General features: G+C 44.3%; 2 protein-coding genes across 2 annotated transcripts; one reads left to right on the forward strand and one right to left on the reverse strand.

The window, feature by feature from the left end:
• Positions 1 to 2,834: 2,834 nt before the first annotated feature.
• Positions 2,835 to 7,178, reverse strand: zic5 (zic family member 5 (odd-paired homolog, Drosophila)). The gene is made up of 2 exons (XM_062401857.1): positions 6,030 to 7,178; positions 2,835 to 4,711 (listed from the first exon to the last, which is right to left on the reverse strand). Exons 1-2 carry the CDS (start codon positions 7,069 to 7,071, stop codon positions 4,272 to 4,274), a joined length of 1,482 nt encoding a protein of 493 aa, XP_062257841.1. The 5' UTR covers positions 7,072 to 7,178; the 3' UTR covers positions 2,835 to 4,271.
• A 4,288-nt stretch (positions 7,179 to 11,466) lies between these two features.
• On the forward strand, positions 11,467 to 15,508 carry zic2a (zic family member 2 (odd-paired homolog, Drosophila), a). The gene is made up of 3 exons (XM_062401834.1): positions 11,467 to 12,945; positions 14,123 to 14,286; positions 14,479 to 15,508. The coding sequence occupies exons 1-3, from the start codon at positions 11,973 to 11,975 to the stop codon at positions 14,671 to 14,673; spliced, it is 1,332 nt and encodes a 443-aa protein (XP_062257818.1). The 5' UTR covers positions 11,467 to 11,972; the 3' UTR covers positions 14,674 to 15,508.
• Positions 15,509 to 15,799: the final 291 nt, after the last annotated feature.

Below are 15,799 nucleotides of genomic sequence, written 5' to 3' on the forward strand. Positions count from 1 at the left end.
CAGGAGGGGATTGATGGTTGTTCTCCAAAAATACAAGAGTTTAGAGTCGCTCCTTTAACTTACTTGTCCCCTGCAGGCTGCACTGCACTGCCTGTGTGCAGAGTCGAAATAAAGCTGAGTCCAAGCGCTCTGCTGCCACTGGAAGAAAAAACAGCAGTTCCGAGTGGAGGCAGTCTTGGAGAGTCTCGGGAAAGCTGCTGCAGCAGTAGCAGCTGAACCGCGTGTGTTTTCTGACTTGATCGTGAAACTTGAGTTTGTAGATGCAGGTACATGGGGCTCTGAGGAAAGTGGGCAAAGTGCCTGGATGGCACAGGGGCTTCGTGGCTGTAAAAACCGGTGTGTTTGTGAGAAAAGAAGCCAGAACAACGGAGGCTTCAAACTGTGACTAAGTTTAGACTCAGCCACACAAACAGGTGTGTGTGTGTCTGTGTGTGAGTGTGTGTGTGTGTGGCAAATTCATTTGAATGTACAGTGGTTATTTAGAAATTTGTCTTCAGAGCAAAGTTTGACAGTGCGCAATAATATAGTGCTATATACAGTTTTTCCTTAACTTAACATTACACGGTGGATTCGGGGGTGAAGTGTAAAGCAGCAGCAAAATAATACGCGGATTAAAAAAATATATATAAATAGTGGAAACAATAAAAAACGAAGACTATATTTAATATTTGTAATCAGTCCCCTGCTTGAAAGCAGGGTTCTCCATATTGAGCTGTAGTTTTATTAATCAAGAAACAATATATAAAAGGCATTTCGCTCTACTGTAAAAACACAAGCTGAACTAAAAACTCCATCTACAAAAAATGTATCTAGGAGTCAGTTAATTCTTACTTTTTATTTATAAAGCTAAGGAGCAATATTCTTCTGAATTTGTTGGTTAATTTCGTTCTTTAATTTGAGTTTTGTGGCAGCTATCACAAGGTGCTTCCGCTCTGCTGTACTTGATATGAGGAGTGTTTTTTCTCCACCCCTGTTTGGTTTAAATTGTTAAAGAGAATCCGAATTAAAATTAAATGGAGTAACCCATCCCAAAATACGCACTCTTCACCCCCTCTTCTTTCGAACCTCCCCACAATAAGTGAGAGCAACTCCACCGCTGCTGAGGTGCTCCAGTGCAGCTCCGGGCGCAGGTGCTCGCATCCAGTGACGCACACAGCTTTTGACAGGAACTCCAAACTTTAGGTGACCGACGTGATCACTCCACTGGCCACTTTTCGTGCGCATTGTGCCATCTGCATTCAGGAGATGGATAATGCTTGTAAAGTCTGACAAGACAGCATTTGTTTTGGTCCTACGCTCGTCTGAGAAATTATCATTCACCCCCTTTAAAGGGCGCAATTGAGAGGCTGCGGCGTTTTCACTGCGACTTCTCGGCTTTGTCCTCTCCAAAGTGGCGTCTGCATGTCTGACTCTGCCGGTTACTGATTTGCAGGCAGTGTGTTAAGGTGGCCCATGTAAGTGATTTCCACGGGCATCCCACTAAAGGAGAACAAATCGCTGACAAAGGAGCGCCTTTCCCATTCAGCAGCGTCGTTAGGACAACCAAAAAGTATTTCTCAGATAATAAGTTCTACTTCAAAGCGTTTCTCACTGAAGGGTGACGGCTTCACTCCTTTTATTAAGTCCCCCTCCTCTTTAATGCCGAAGGAACTGTCTGTGGTTATTCTTCATCGTGTTTATTTTGCAACATTCATTGAGCACTTGTTTCCAAACAGGAGCGAACAAGAGCAGGCTCCTCTTTAGGTCCTGTTCAAAGGTGGAGAGGAGGCCCGCAGCTCCTCGTACTCCTTGAATGGAGAAGCAGATGAAGTGCTTTTCAGAGGACCGCTATAAAAGTGATAAAGGCCTTATATTTACAGCCCGGCCAGACAAACCTGCACTTGTATTTCTTTTCGTATTAAAGCTCGTGCTCATGCTGCTGGAGTGGTTCCTTCTCCTGGTTGTAAAATGAGGTTAATATTTGTGATTGTTCTCGCTCCAAGAGCTGATTAAGAGTGTGTGTTTGTTGACGGCCACATAGTCTCAGCATCCTCCAGGTTGACCAAAGTCAAGTGTCCTAATTGAAGCAGCATGCAAGCTCATAATTGGGATTTTCATTTTTCTTTATTTTTGTTGTTGTTGTTCTCTCAATTTGAATACAACCACAGAGGCTTCCAAGGAGCTTGTGCGTCGTCTACCTGCCACCGGTGGGTTTGCTCACATCTTCCGGAGAGGCAGCATCCTGCGCGTCTCCTTCATTTAGTGGCAGTTAGTGTTTTTTCCTGCGGACACACTGGGATGTGAGCGTCTCACTGCCCGATCGCCATAGAAATCCTAACGCGCCGTGACGCGGCCGAGCCTCTCCCCGCAGAAAGCTGCAGCCTTTGAAGTGGCGCAGGACTCGCGTTGGTCAATTTTAATTCTATGGACAGGACAGGCAACTCTTTGAAAGTGAGCCTGCGCGTTTTAATGGAGGAAATAAGAGGGGGAACTTGTTTTATACACTCCATACAAGGCCCTGCGTATTGTCGCGTATCTTTTTATCTTTTATTTTTCCCATGAATGATTCATGCCTCGGCTGCTTTGTGCGGTCGCGCCTTTCAGAGGCAGCGCCATCAGGGGGCTATAAGTTTTCCCATTAGCTCAGTGATTAGTTTATACCAGCCTCTTTGGCCCGTTAGGCCCAATTCTGAGGGATTTTATAGGGAGAAGTGAACAGAGCCGCCTCTACGGTTTTCATCGGAGGTGGCTCTGACATTAATGTTTTGTTAAACCTTATTTACAGCTCACATTAAAAGAAGAAGGTACTCTCACAGTCACAATCACACCAGTCTATCTGGATTAATTTTCCATTTATATGTTGCAAATGTCAAAATCCCTTCAAATTCACTCATAAAAACCATAACAGTTTGACACTTGTTAATTTTACTGTATACCTCCTGTTATTTTTAATTATTTCTTAAGCAGTAATGTATATTGTGAATTAAAATGTGAACATCAAGGGTCTGCACAGTCATAGCTGATTCATCTCTTTTTTTTATCCATCATGTCCAACGGGACCATGCACCTCAGAGGGAAAGACAGGTCACTACAAAAGGCATGCGAGAAAAGGACTTTTTCACATTACACAGCCTATTCAAGTAAATGTTTTTTTGTCTTTTACAGAACACAATTAAAAATTAAAAAAACATGTTGAAAAAAAAGATATATATAAAAAAAAACAGCATCAGCAGGGTACTACGCATCACCAAAACTGATATTATTATTCTTTGGTGTTCCTGTAATTCCAGTACAACATTGATACCAGCAAATAAATTACAATGTACAAAACAACAATTTTTTTTTGTAATTAAAACTACACAACATTCACAAGCATCAGCACAGTTACATATATACAAATCCTACAGGGTCAAAGCCTGTCAGTGTAGACATTTAGGGTCTCCAGGGACTTACTCGTACTCTTTAACGAGCATTACACTTGTGTATTGTGCATAAAATATAGTCTTAAATAGTTCTTAAATATTACAAAAATTCCATCCAAACACATGAATTGTATAAATCTGAAAAGATAAAATGAGAACCCTTAAGACACACAGATTTGCCTCCTTCTTCTTTCTTTTTTTTTTCCTTATCACTTTATCAAAGTTTGTACAACATCTCAGAGAAATCACATGAAATGAAATTTTGAAAATACAAAATAAAAAGCCTCAACTCTTCCCTCTAGATCCTGTCCATTAAATGGTTTAGTTGCCAGTTGTGATGATACAGGAGCGGTACCATTTATTTCCCTTAAATGTCTGGGATGTGACAGTGATTGATAGCAGCCCAGTTATTAAACTGCAAGGTGATGATGGGAGGTCACATGGAAATTGACACTTCATCACACCAGTTGAGTCCTAAGACATGCAGTTAATTAAACCCTGCATCCTGGGGTTGTTGCAAAAAAAAAAAATGTTTTGAAAGATATTTTGTGAAATTGGAAAAATTGGTCCTTTCGAATAAGAGGCAGTGATTTTAAACCTTTTCGATTTCATTTCTAATATCACTTAAATGTGTTATTTTGACACTTGCGATCTAAATTTTCTGAAAGGTCAGGGGTCACAGCAGAGGCATTTCCTCCTCCTGTGATCAGGCCTGCGTTGCATCCAACGAGCACATGTGTGTGTTAGCTGCGTTTAAATCATACAACAGTGGAAGAATAACAGATCAATATCCCAACGTTGCGCGCGGTCACCATGGATCAACACACTTTACTCTATGGATGGCGTTTGACAGTCACGTGGTCGGGGGCATCAGAGCATCGTCCTCGGGTCTGTGTGTCTGAAAGAGTCCTCGTCGTCCGAGTCGGACGTTGGCACGTCGCTGGAGGGGGTGTGGAGGTTGTTGTGCCCGCCGCTCCCCTGGCACACGTACCACTCGTTGAGGTTGGTGACCTGAGGGGAGAGGTTCGCGGAGCGGTTCCTGTGCGCGTCGGAGTGGGGCGAGAGGGGGTCGCCGAGGGGGTTCGTGGAGGAGATGTAGGTGACGCCGGTGGACGGGGGCGGCGGCGACTTGCAGTGCACCTTCATGTGCTTCCGCAGCGAGCTCGGGTGCGTGTAGGACTTGTCGCAGCCGCGCACTTTGCAGTAGTAGGGCTTGTCGCTGGTGTGGACGTGGGAGTGCTTCTTCCGGTCGCTGCTGTTGGCGAATTTTCGGTCGCAGCCTTCGAACTCGCACTTGAACGGTTTCTCTCCTTGAAAGAAGAAGAAGAGATGGAGAAACAATTAGAGTCAGTGCCATGTGGAATAACGCCACACGTCTCCGTGCAGCGATTTCACATTTTTACGCACACCACAAGATTAGAATTAATTTTCCATCTCCTGTAACACAATGGAGCACGGCTTCTGAACATGTTCTCCTTAAATAAGTACGACATGTGGGCACTTCCCCCATTAACTGCACTTCTCCACTGGGGCCTCCTCCTCCTCAGCAGCAGAACGTATTCACTACACATGTACGTTGGAGCCACCACTGCACACCCACTTGTGTAAATGTGTGTAACATGCCTTTGGGCCCTCTGGCTACATATGTGGGGGAGTGAGGGGGAGACCACCAGGAGTCATTTATGTAGTGTGGCAGACTTTGCTATAACTCATCACACACACACATACACACACACACACACACAAATGAAAAACATGTTTTTTTTAGATTTGTCCCCACGCTATAGGGCATGCATGCAACATTTTGGATTTATGAGCAGTGTGACTTTTTTAAATCCCAATCAGCTCCAAGGTGTCACCTGAACTCTCTGGTGGTTTATACAATTTGTTAGATTAATATTTTATTTCCCTCGGTATTTACCGTAATTCACTGCAGTGTAGAGGCCTGAACCATGTTGGTGACAGGACGCCAACATTAAGTTAACTTGGCCCACAAGGTGTCTACACCAACTAAGACATCATTCTAAAGGATCACTTTAATGTTTAGGAAACATTGTGTTGAACTTTAAGCTCCCTGACCAGATTTTCACCAAGATGCAATTATTTGTATTGGACATTGCCACGCCATACTATATTTCTCTAAAGGAGGAGATGGCCTGTAGTTCAGACCCTCATGGTTAAATCAAACCACTTTATGTTAAAATAACGTGAACCACGAGCCATAGACTGAACGATGCACAATCTGAGCTTCTGCGTAAACGTCCTACGCCTGAAGATAATTACTTTTACGCGTGCTCGAGCGCTGCCCCGTATGTACGTAAGCACGTTTTGCAAATCATATGCCCTTATCCCCTCACGCCTACTGCAGGCGTCTCTGTGAGTAAAAAAAAAAAGATGTATGTTAAAGAAAGGAAATAAAACACGTTTACTCACTGTGCGTGTGCGTCACTGAATAAAAACACTTTTCCGCTCGCTTGTGCGCTCTGTTACGCACGGTCGCACCGTCCATCCGTTTAGGATGTGAATAGTAAAACAAGGTCGCCTCTTACAGGCTACAATGCCACGCAGTCGAGTGGGATACATTTTCAGATTGCCGTGAGCACGATGGACACAATTTGAAGCACTGACCTGTATGAGTCCTCTTGTGAATCTTTAAATTCTCCGAGCGGGCGAACACTTTTCCACATCCCGGGAAAGGACACGGGAACGGCTTCTCTCCCGTGTGAACTCGGATGTGGTTGATCAGTTTGTACTTCGCTTTGAACGCCTTTCCCTCGCGTGGACACTCTTCCCAAAAACAGACGTGGCTGCTCTGCTCCGGTCCCCCGACATGCTCCACCGTGACGTGGTTGACCAGCTCGTGCATGGTGCTGTAAGTTTTGGAGCAGGGCTTCTTCTGACTCACCTCCTGGTCAATCCATTTGCAGATCAACTCTTGCTTGATGGGCTGCCGCATGTATCTTAAAAACGCCCCCGCCGCTCCGTGAGGAGCAGAAGCGATGTTCACATTGAGGTTCATGGAGTTGTAGCTGTGGAGAGAAGAGGGTCCATAGTGCTCTGGCCTGTGCCCGAAGTGCTCTGGCCTGCCGTAGATGTCCCCCGGTATACCAAGGCGCATCTGCCCGTTGAGGGCATGGTGGTGGACACCTTGGGACGCTTGGTCGTGAAGTCCAGTAAAAAGTGAATGGGCCCCACTTTCCGCGTGCCCATAAGCACCTGTTGGGGAGATGAACATGCCATGGTGATGAGGGGAGGAGGCGGAACTATGCTGGTCGCCAAGTGCATGCATAGCAGAGGCTGAGAGTTCTCTCCTGAGGATGAAGTCCCTGCTGCTTGAGTAGCCTGAGTGGGGGTGAGCCACGGGGAAACCAACTGTGGTCTGAGCAGAAGTGAAAGATGCCGCGGTCTGGGCTTCGGGATGGCTCTGAATGTGCTGAGATGGGCTAAGTTTGAGAGCATTTGTCTGTGCCATGTGCTCTGGTCCAAATGGAGTGAGTGCCACTCCGGGGTCGTTGCCCAGCTCCCCAGGGTGGAGGTGGGCATGGTGGGAGAGAGGGTGATGCCCCCCTAGCCCCGGGAAGCCTGTCATATTCTGATGAGGAAGGGGTTGAGTCGCTGCCAAATCCGCTAATCTTATCGCTGGATTCCTCTTGCTTAAAGGGGGCTCCATAACTACACTGACAAGTCCATCCGCGCTCTCCGCAAATGTGTTTCACCTCACCACGCGCTCTAAAACATTAGGAAAATATGTATATAAGGGCTCTATAAGTTCTTTTGTCCGGCTTCTAACTCTGCTTGCTCCTTTTCCCACTCTGTCCTCAAGCGATTGGCAGAACATACAACAGTTGGAGGACACAGTGGGGAATACAGTTTAGAAATGGCACTGCGGGTATTGGACGGATTTCGGTGACTGGCAGTTAGGGGAACGAAGCGATTGGCTGTCGTTCAGCGCAGGGGCTCAGCAGGGTTCCGCCCCCTCACTCCCTTTATCGCTGTTGACTCCAAAAAGTTGTACTCACAGAGTTACCAGCAGTTGTGTTTGCGCGGCTTTCTGTTTACTGCTGCCGCCGCATGTGGATGAGCCGAAATGTCAGTTTGTGTGACGAGCACAGCCCAGTTCGCCTCTGCTTCGCTGTGTCCAAGTGTCTGCGGCGTGATTCCACGTCGCCATATGGGAATAAAAGGGGGGCGGGGAGGGGGGGGATGGATTACGCGCGGAAATGCTGCATTGATGAATTGCAATTTATTTGGGTAAAAACGCATTTGGACAAACATGCACCCCAGACACAGGACAACGGGATTTATCAGGGAAATAAACATTGACGAGAACGCACCTGTGGAAATGCATTGCAGTTTAATTATAGGCTGCAAATATGTTTATTAGAAAAAACTGCAAAAAATTAATAATAAATGAAATAAAACAGATAAACAGATTTAATATGATAATTTCCCCTGTAGAGGTTATTAATCTTCATCATCGTCACCAGTATACGATTCACTCTCTGTGCATTTTCATTTCAATAATTTGACCACAGCTCTCAATGGGATTTGGATGCTGTCATTCCAATCATTATATATTACTAAAAGTAGGAAAACCAGTAAAATGTCTTAAAATGTTATTCAGGAATGAAAAAAATCATAATGCCTCAATAAAAAACTCCCATTAAAACTATTTAAGGCCCGGCCTACATATATAAAGATTTAAGGTTGACCTTTATGAGAGTTATAAACGCTCCACAGTGAACTCAGACAAGCTCGTTACAGCCTAATCCATGATTCTTATTGTATTCCTATTTGTAGTACATTTATTGGCAGATCCTGTAAATGGCTCACATGATGTTTTTGTGTTTTTTTGTTTTGTGTTTTTTAAGCCAATAAACTAAACATTACTTAACATTATTTATTTTGAATATTGGTGATGTTGCCTTGCCACCGATTCCTCATAACTTCCCCTCCTGTGCCGGATCAAACCATTTGAATGGTGCCTGTTGACAGCAGGACGCGTATGTGTCATCGATATGTCTTCATTCACACACCTTTCCTATCGATTCGGGATCGTCTGGCCTCGAACTACGAGTCCTGTCAGTTTTTGGTGCAAGGATTCTGCAACTTGAACAGCAGCTGGTATTTAAAAAAAATATATATTTATCAATCAACAATCAGAGAAATAATGGATTTCTGTCGTAAGAGAGTGTGTGGGGGGGAGGGGGGGGGGCATGTTATGTCCAACTTGCACGTGCTCCTCTGCTGTAACTGAATGTGATCAACTTGATCAGCAGCAACTGAAGCGAAAGGGCTGAATATATATTATTTGACTCAATCATAACTTTTTTCACATCTCGTCACTTTACTTAACAGCATCTTTTTTTCTCATTTTACTTCCCCCAAAGACGCTACCATGTCATATCTGTATTTCTTTTTTCATTTTTCATTTTTTTGGTAACTTCTCCATGTATAACCACGTGTGTCCCGTTGTATTTTATGAATTAATAATATAAATGTTCGAGAAACACAGAGGGGCCGCGGGTGCATCCCTCGTGATGTGTTTAAGGACCCCTGATACACACAGAATAAATTAAACGCCACATGCATGGGAATTTTTTCCCATATATATATATATATATGTATATATATATTACAATTACATACAATTTCCATCATTAATTTATTAAAATGTATGAAGTAATAGAGGGAAACTGCTCCAGTATTTAAAACTATGGAACTAAACTATTGACTTGTGGTTTCCCGAATGACCTGAAGCTGTCGTTGCCTCAGAAGAAGAGGGGGACGTCTTAAATCTCGCTCTCTCTCTCTCTCTCTCTCTCTCTGTTCCCTCTCTTCCTCTCTCTCCCTCACTCTAAAACAAAGGCGCTTTGTCATAAACAGGGTTATTTTACCAAAAGGAGTCAAGAGGGCAACATATGTGGTCTTAACGGGTCAGAGGTCAAACATCCATGAAACACAAGGTCACGGGAGGCACACAAGTAACTTTCCAGCGTGTCAACATATTGATATTGTCAGATAACAGAGGAAGAAATATGTTTTATGTCCCCTTTCCCCAAATTAGAACACAAGCAACGCTTCCTGGTGTGATCAGCATTATTGATTTTATTGATGTAATTTGCTGCGTAAAAACTTTTCTCTAACTCCGGATCAAGCCCTGGCTAATATTTCATGTCTGCGAGCTGCTGCTTCTAAGACCTGTTGAAATACTGCTCTTTGGGGGATTTTCAATAGACCCCCTTTCTTCCCTGCAAGCAGAAGGGAGAACCCTCAGCCATGTGCCGCTATACCCGATAGATTTTCTCCCTCCCCTCTCCCTCTCTTTAATTCTCTCTCGCTTTTTTTTCTTTTTCCCGGGGAAGGTTCTGTGGTTCTTCCAGTGAAATAAAGAAGTTCTTATAGGGGTCGGCAGACGTGACTTTGAACTTGGATCAGCTCCTGTGTTTCCTGTGGTGCGGGTCGAAACAGACTTGGAAGAATGGCACACAACGCGCAGCCTGTCCCACTCTGAGCTAAGAGACACATTTTCCCCCAAAAATAAGTTTTTTTTTTTTTTTTCAAACGTGTCCTTCAAGCCTTCAACGTTATTCCTGCGGTTGACAGAACACCGGAGAGCTCAGGGAGTTACGGTTGTGTGTTGGAACCAGGAGAGCTTGTGGGATGTGGGGGATTTTTGGTGAAAATGTGAGTATATCCTCCTTCCTTTGACGAGTGCTATGAACCAGCAGCTGTGGTGCAGTCTATCGCCTGGATATAGCAGATTGAGTGCATGCAGTGGAAAGTTGCCAGTACATTTTTCCTTCAATTTTTGTAATGTGTGTGTGTGTCTGTATCCTAGATCTAGATCCAAAAAAAGGAAATCCCACAAGGGAAACGTTAGTTAACAGTGTGGCTGTGCATTCATTGTTTCCTATGAGGGCCCACTCTCATATAGAAGCTCCGTTACACCCTCACTCCTTATCAGCTATAAAGACGTGAATTTTATTGCTGAACACTTTACCATCGTGAGTTCAGGAAAACACACCACCACTAATGGTTTACTCGGATCTAAAGCGCAGCTCGCCACCGTGACATGTCACTTAATTGGTGTGGTGAATGTGAGAACCACCGAGGAGGCAGAACCAGCAACATATGGAACCATTAAAGGAACCAGCAACCACTGGTGGAGCACCACGACAGGCTCAGTTGTGGTTCTTACAACCAGTAAAAAAAGAAAAAGAAAAAACACCATCTGGAGCCACACATGCTTTTTTCAGCTGTGTTTAGTTTAAGTTTAGTTAGATTCAAATCTTGCAATAAATTTGTAGATTATTAAGATATTTAAAACCATAAAATGAATGGTATTTGTTCTAATATGTACAACAGATGTTAAGGCAACATGCACATAGAGTTTATTTAAAAATCATAACAATAAAATAGTAAAAGTGAGATTTCCTTTTGCATTCATATATTAAGACAGTTCCGGTTTCCATTCAGTTTTCCAATGATTAAGACTTTTAGGTTAATGAAATCATTTAATATCCAAACAGTGTGTGATGCTTTAGGTGAAGGTGCCTGCGCATAAATCAAACTATTTTCTGCAGTTGTATTGACATGCGTACTGAACCTAATAGTGTCCTTATGGTCCAGTAATCATTGTTATGGTATAAATAGTCTGTTTCTAATAGCAGGGTATAGCGTAAAGGTGAAATTTCCGTATTGTTGTTTGCAAATGTAAACAGATTTATAAACAACACGTTTTGTAACACGCCACATATTTTTTCCCCTCGATCTTAATGTTTGCCCCTCGGTAATGTCATTTTTTTTATATTTAACACTCAACAACATGATACCTATGAAGCATACACAACAAGAACACGTTCGCTCCTCTTCGCCAAGTCGTGTTCCTTTTTCGCCTCCATGCCCCCCAAATGTTCTCTCTAAAAGTAGGCGGTAATTATTAGTGGAAAATGGCGATGCGCTATTAAGTCGCCTGGGCGCTACCTGCTATTGGACGGGCACCTGGGATTGATGAGGCGCGGCGGCCAATGAGACGGCGAGGACTGGATGAACGGGCTCCAGTTAAAGGGGGCGGAAGAGGAGGTAGAGCCAGTCCACGGAGAAACAGGGACCCTCCGCGTTAAAGGCAGGCAAGCCAGAGAAATAAACACATACCCAATCGAAGCAGCGATTTTCACTGAGATGCTCCAGCTACTTTCGCTCTGTGTGCGCAAAGGACACCTAGTAAGATAATTATTTATTTCTTCCAGTGCGTTTTTTTCTAACGCAGCCAACTGTCGCAGTACAGAGGAGGGGACACGGAAACTCTTCACTTCGTCTCATTTGGATTTTTTCACTCACAACTTCACCAGATTTAAATCCAGTGTTCCACACAGACCAGCAGATTTTTCTTCTTCCCTCATGACCGGAGCGACGATTTGAATCACACCTGATATGGTGTTTCCAAGGTTGGAAGTTGAATCGATGCGCACCAGCATCCAAATTTGATTGTGTTATTCGCTGTAACTTATTCGCTCTAGCTGATTTTAACATTTAAAAAACAAAAAAAGCAATTCGTTCTCTGAGATAATGTTGTTGGATGCTGGTCACCAGTTCCCCGGACTGGGAGTGGGCTCATTTGCCAGGCATCACTCAGCCAGCGAGATGCAGGAGAGAGACTTGAGTTTGGCACAGAATAGCTTCGTAGACTCGGCACACATGGGCGCGTTTAAGCTGAACCATGATCTCTCCCCGGGACAGAGCTCTGCCTTCACCACCCAGGCGCCAGGCTACCCCGCTGCGGCTCTGGGGGCTCACGCCGCCCATGTCACATCGTATGCAAGCTCCCCTTTCAACTCCACCCGGGACTTTCTCTTTCGCAGCCGTGGCTTCGGAGAATCCTCTCCGGCGAGCAGCCAACACACTATTTTTGGCCCCACGGCAGGATCCCTCCATCACTCCCACACAGACTCTCAAGGCCACATTCTGTTCCCCGGGATCCACGAGCAGCATGGCTCCCACGGCTCCCCGAATGTCCTGAACGGGCAGATGAGGCTTGGACTACCCGGAGAAGTTTTCGGACGCTCCGAGCAGTACCACCAGGTCTCCAGCCCGAGGACCGACCCGTACTCGGCCGCGCAGCTCCACAACCAGTACGGCTCCATGAATATGAACATGGGGATGAACATGGCAGCCCACCACCACCCCGGTGCCTTTTTCCGCTACATGAGGCAGCAATGCATCAAGCAGGAGCTCATCTGCAAGTGGATCGACCCCGAGCAGCTCAGCAACCCGAAGAAGTGCTGCAACAAAACTTTTAGCACCATGCACGAGTTGGTCACGCACGTCTCCGTGGAGCATGTCGGCGGACCGGAGCAGACGAACCACGTCTGCTTCTGGGAGGATTGCCCGCGGGAGAGCAAACCGTTCAAGGCGAAATACAAACTGGTTAACCACATTCGGGTGCACACCGGGGAGAAGCCTTTCCCATGCCCCTTCCCCGGCTGTGGGAAGGTCTTCGCACGCTCGGAAAACTTGAAGATCCACAAGAGAACACACACAGGTAATTATTATTACGCACTAGAATATTTTCCTAATTTTATTTGGATGGATAAGGCTTCTGTTGTTGCTGTTACTTAAGCGGGTGTGTGTGTAATTATTGTGCTGTTGGTATTAGGACTACAAACGCGCATTGCCAAGACAAACACACATTAAGATCTGATTATCAGCGGCTATTTCAGGCTGTTTAAGTAGATAGTAAGAAAGTAGAAACAGAGTAGATTTGGGAGCACGTCTGGAGAGTTAGTTGGTTTAAAGTGGTGCCATTTATTTCTTCAGTTTACGCACAGTCACATTCTAGCAAATGTTGTTTATTGGAACGTTTACGCACGGAGCTGAATAAAATAAACTCGATGTGTGGAGGGTTTGGTGTTTGGGGGTAAACTTTAAAATGGGTCAAAGGGGAGTGTGCCAACGCGTAGCGTGCACCGTAGAGCTGCAGGGCTCGTAGTAAATCATATCAGTTTCTTCACGGTAGCGTGTTCACGATAGTACGCGTTTTATCAAAGAGCTCAAATCGCATCTCCAGTTTTACGCACACGCATTGTGTCACACTGGCACATATGCACGCGTATTTCATGATCGATTTGTTCTTGATATTTGTGGAGTAGTTGTGACTGTCGATTTTTAGCCGAGCCCTGGTGCCCCTCATGTCGGAGGAATTGCCTTTTGTTTTGCGATGCGTCCCTTTAGATAGAGGTGCTAGACGGGGGCCATTACCAGCCCTTCACATTTGGACTTATTTTCTTGGGGAATACATTGTGGTGCCGTGCCACAGAGTTGCTCAGGTGCTAATTAGATTTTTATTGTCTCCCAGCAAATGGTACGCCTTCTGTAGGCCTACTGAGGACGGCCTGATCCCCCTCTTTCCCACCCCCTCCAAATCACTATGCGCATTATTTAGGCTAAATAAGACGTAGAAGCTACCCCCAACCCATTCACTAAATACGCTTCAAACTTAGCATAGGTCGAATCAATTGTGACTAAAGTACGAGGTGTTTTGAAACTGTATATTTTTTAAGGAACACATTCATATTTCTACACACTCAAAACTTTAGGATTTCATTTTTACGCACTGAATGATGCGCACAGATCCTTACTGTTACACACTCTGCCCGAGGCATTTCTCTGCAATATATCTCACTGTCTTTTTCTTTTTTGCCCCCCCCCCCCCTTTTCAGGAGAGAAGCCGTTCCAGTGTGAGTTTGAGGGCTGTGACAGAAGGTTTGCAAACAGCAGCGACCGAAAGAAACACATGCACGTTCACACGTCGGACAAGCCTTATCTCTGCAAGATGTGTGACAAGTCCTACACACACCCCAGCTCCCTCAGAAAACACATGAAGGTAAAGACCACTCTCAGGAAATGTGTGTTGAATTCCCTGTGTTTATTTGTTATTTACACCCAAGTGCCAATGTTAGTGGTACTTTTGTGGAGTGTGAATAATTAGCTCACATCTAACTTAACATAATTTGTATCTTTCCCATGCATATGTCAGATTTGAAATGCTCATTTGTGTTCTTTTAATTTTCCTCAGGTCCACGAAGCGTCCCCACCTCCATCAGACTCATCACCAGCAGCCAGCTCTGGGTATGAATCCTCCACGCCTCCAGGCCTGGTGTCCCCCACCACCGAGACCCAGAGCAACACCACCATGTCCCCAGCCTCCGCCGTCCACAACTCCACCAGTCACAGTGGCCTATCCTCCAATTTCAGTGAATGGTATGTTTAGGACTAAGGGCGAAATCAGGCGACACACACACACTCGCTTTTCACAGCACTGGAACCTCCAGCAGGAGATTTTGGGGGACCTGTGCACACGAGAGGCACACAAACATTTGTTTATTTTTTATTTTGTTACTTCTGATCCACCAGGGGAGACGATGATATCCAACAGAGGAAAAATATGTATAATATTCGAGGTGTATTTCATATTGTAAATAATTACTAAAAGCCCACTTTTCCCATTGGTTGTGATAGTTTGTCAGTCTTTGGTGTATAGATGTTCCTTCAATGGTAGCTATTTCTCTAACTGGACTTTTAGTGCACATATTACGATTAAATTGTACTATAGTGTTGAATATTGTGATCTTAAGGCAAATTGATTGTACTATACTTAACACCTATAAACTGGAAAGAGTGCCAAAGTTAACATTTAACTCAAACAGACCACAATATTATGCTTGTGAATGTATGTTTTAGTTTGCTGGGCTTAACTTGTGATGTTTCGTGCTTTGCAAGTTTGAATTGTGAAATACTATCTGGAAGATTGTGAGGAAAATAAACGTTGTGCCGTTCGGTTTTCTGTAACTAAACATCCCTCCCTTTGTAAATATCAGCTGCCATATTTATCCATTTGTAATTAAATTATGGTATTTACTTGCTACAGATGAAACAGTATTTATAAAGAATGTTTCTTTACTATAAATATGTACAATTATGAGCTAAACATGGGCAGTTGTTTCGTTATGTGCTTTTGTTGAAAGTTTTAAGAGGTGTTTTCTTCCTTATTGTGATAAGAATTTTACTGCATACAAATATAATAAAAGCTGTTGCAAGTGCTAAATATTTGCTTTGATTTTTCCTGCTTTGTGTGGCCGGTTGCAGCTCTTAGTGAGTTGTGTCTTTGTTTTTTGAGGCTTTAATCTATTTTCTCAAGATGCAAAAAATAACATCTCAGTTCTGATTTAGACATCAAATCTTGATTAAAATCTCTATGCTCTTAATTCTTCTCGTCAGGTTTAAGAGCATTGTGATGCTTTACCTCCATTGCTCCCAGGCCCTGCACAATGTGGCTGCTGAGGCGCTGTAAATAAACCAGAGATTTGGGAATTCATTTGAACGGTGTGAACACAGTC

This window comes from Platichthys flesus, chromosome 13 (genome assembly GCF_949316205.1).
Source record: "Platichthys flesus chromosome 13, fPlaFle2.1, whole genome shotgun sequence".
Taxonomy (NCBI): domain Eukaryota; kingdom Metazoa; phylum Chordata; class Actinopteri; order Pleuronectiformes; family Pleuronectidae; genus Platichthys; species Platichthys flesus.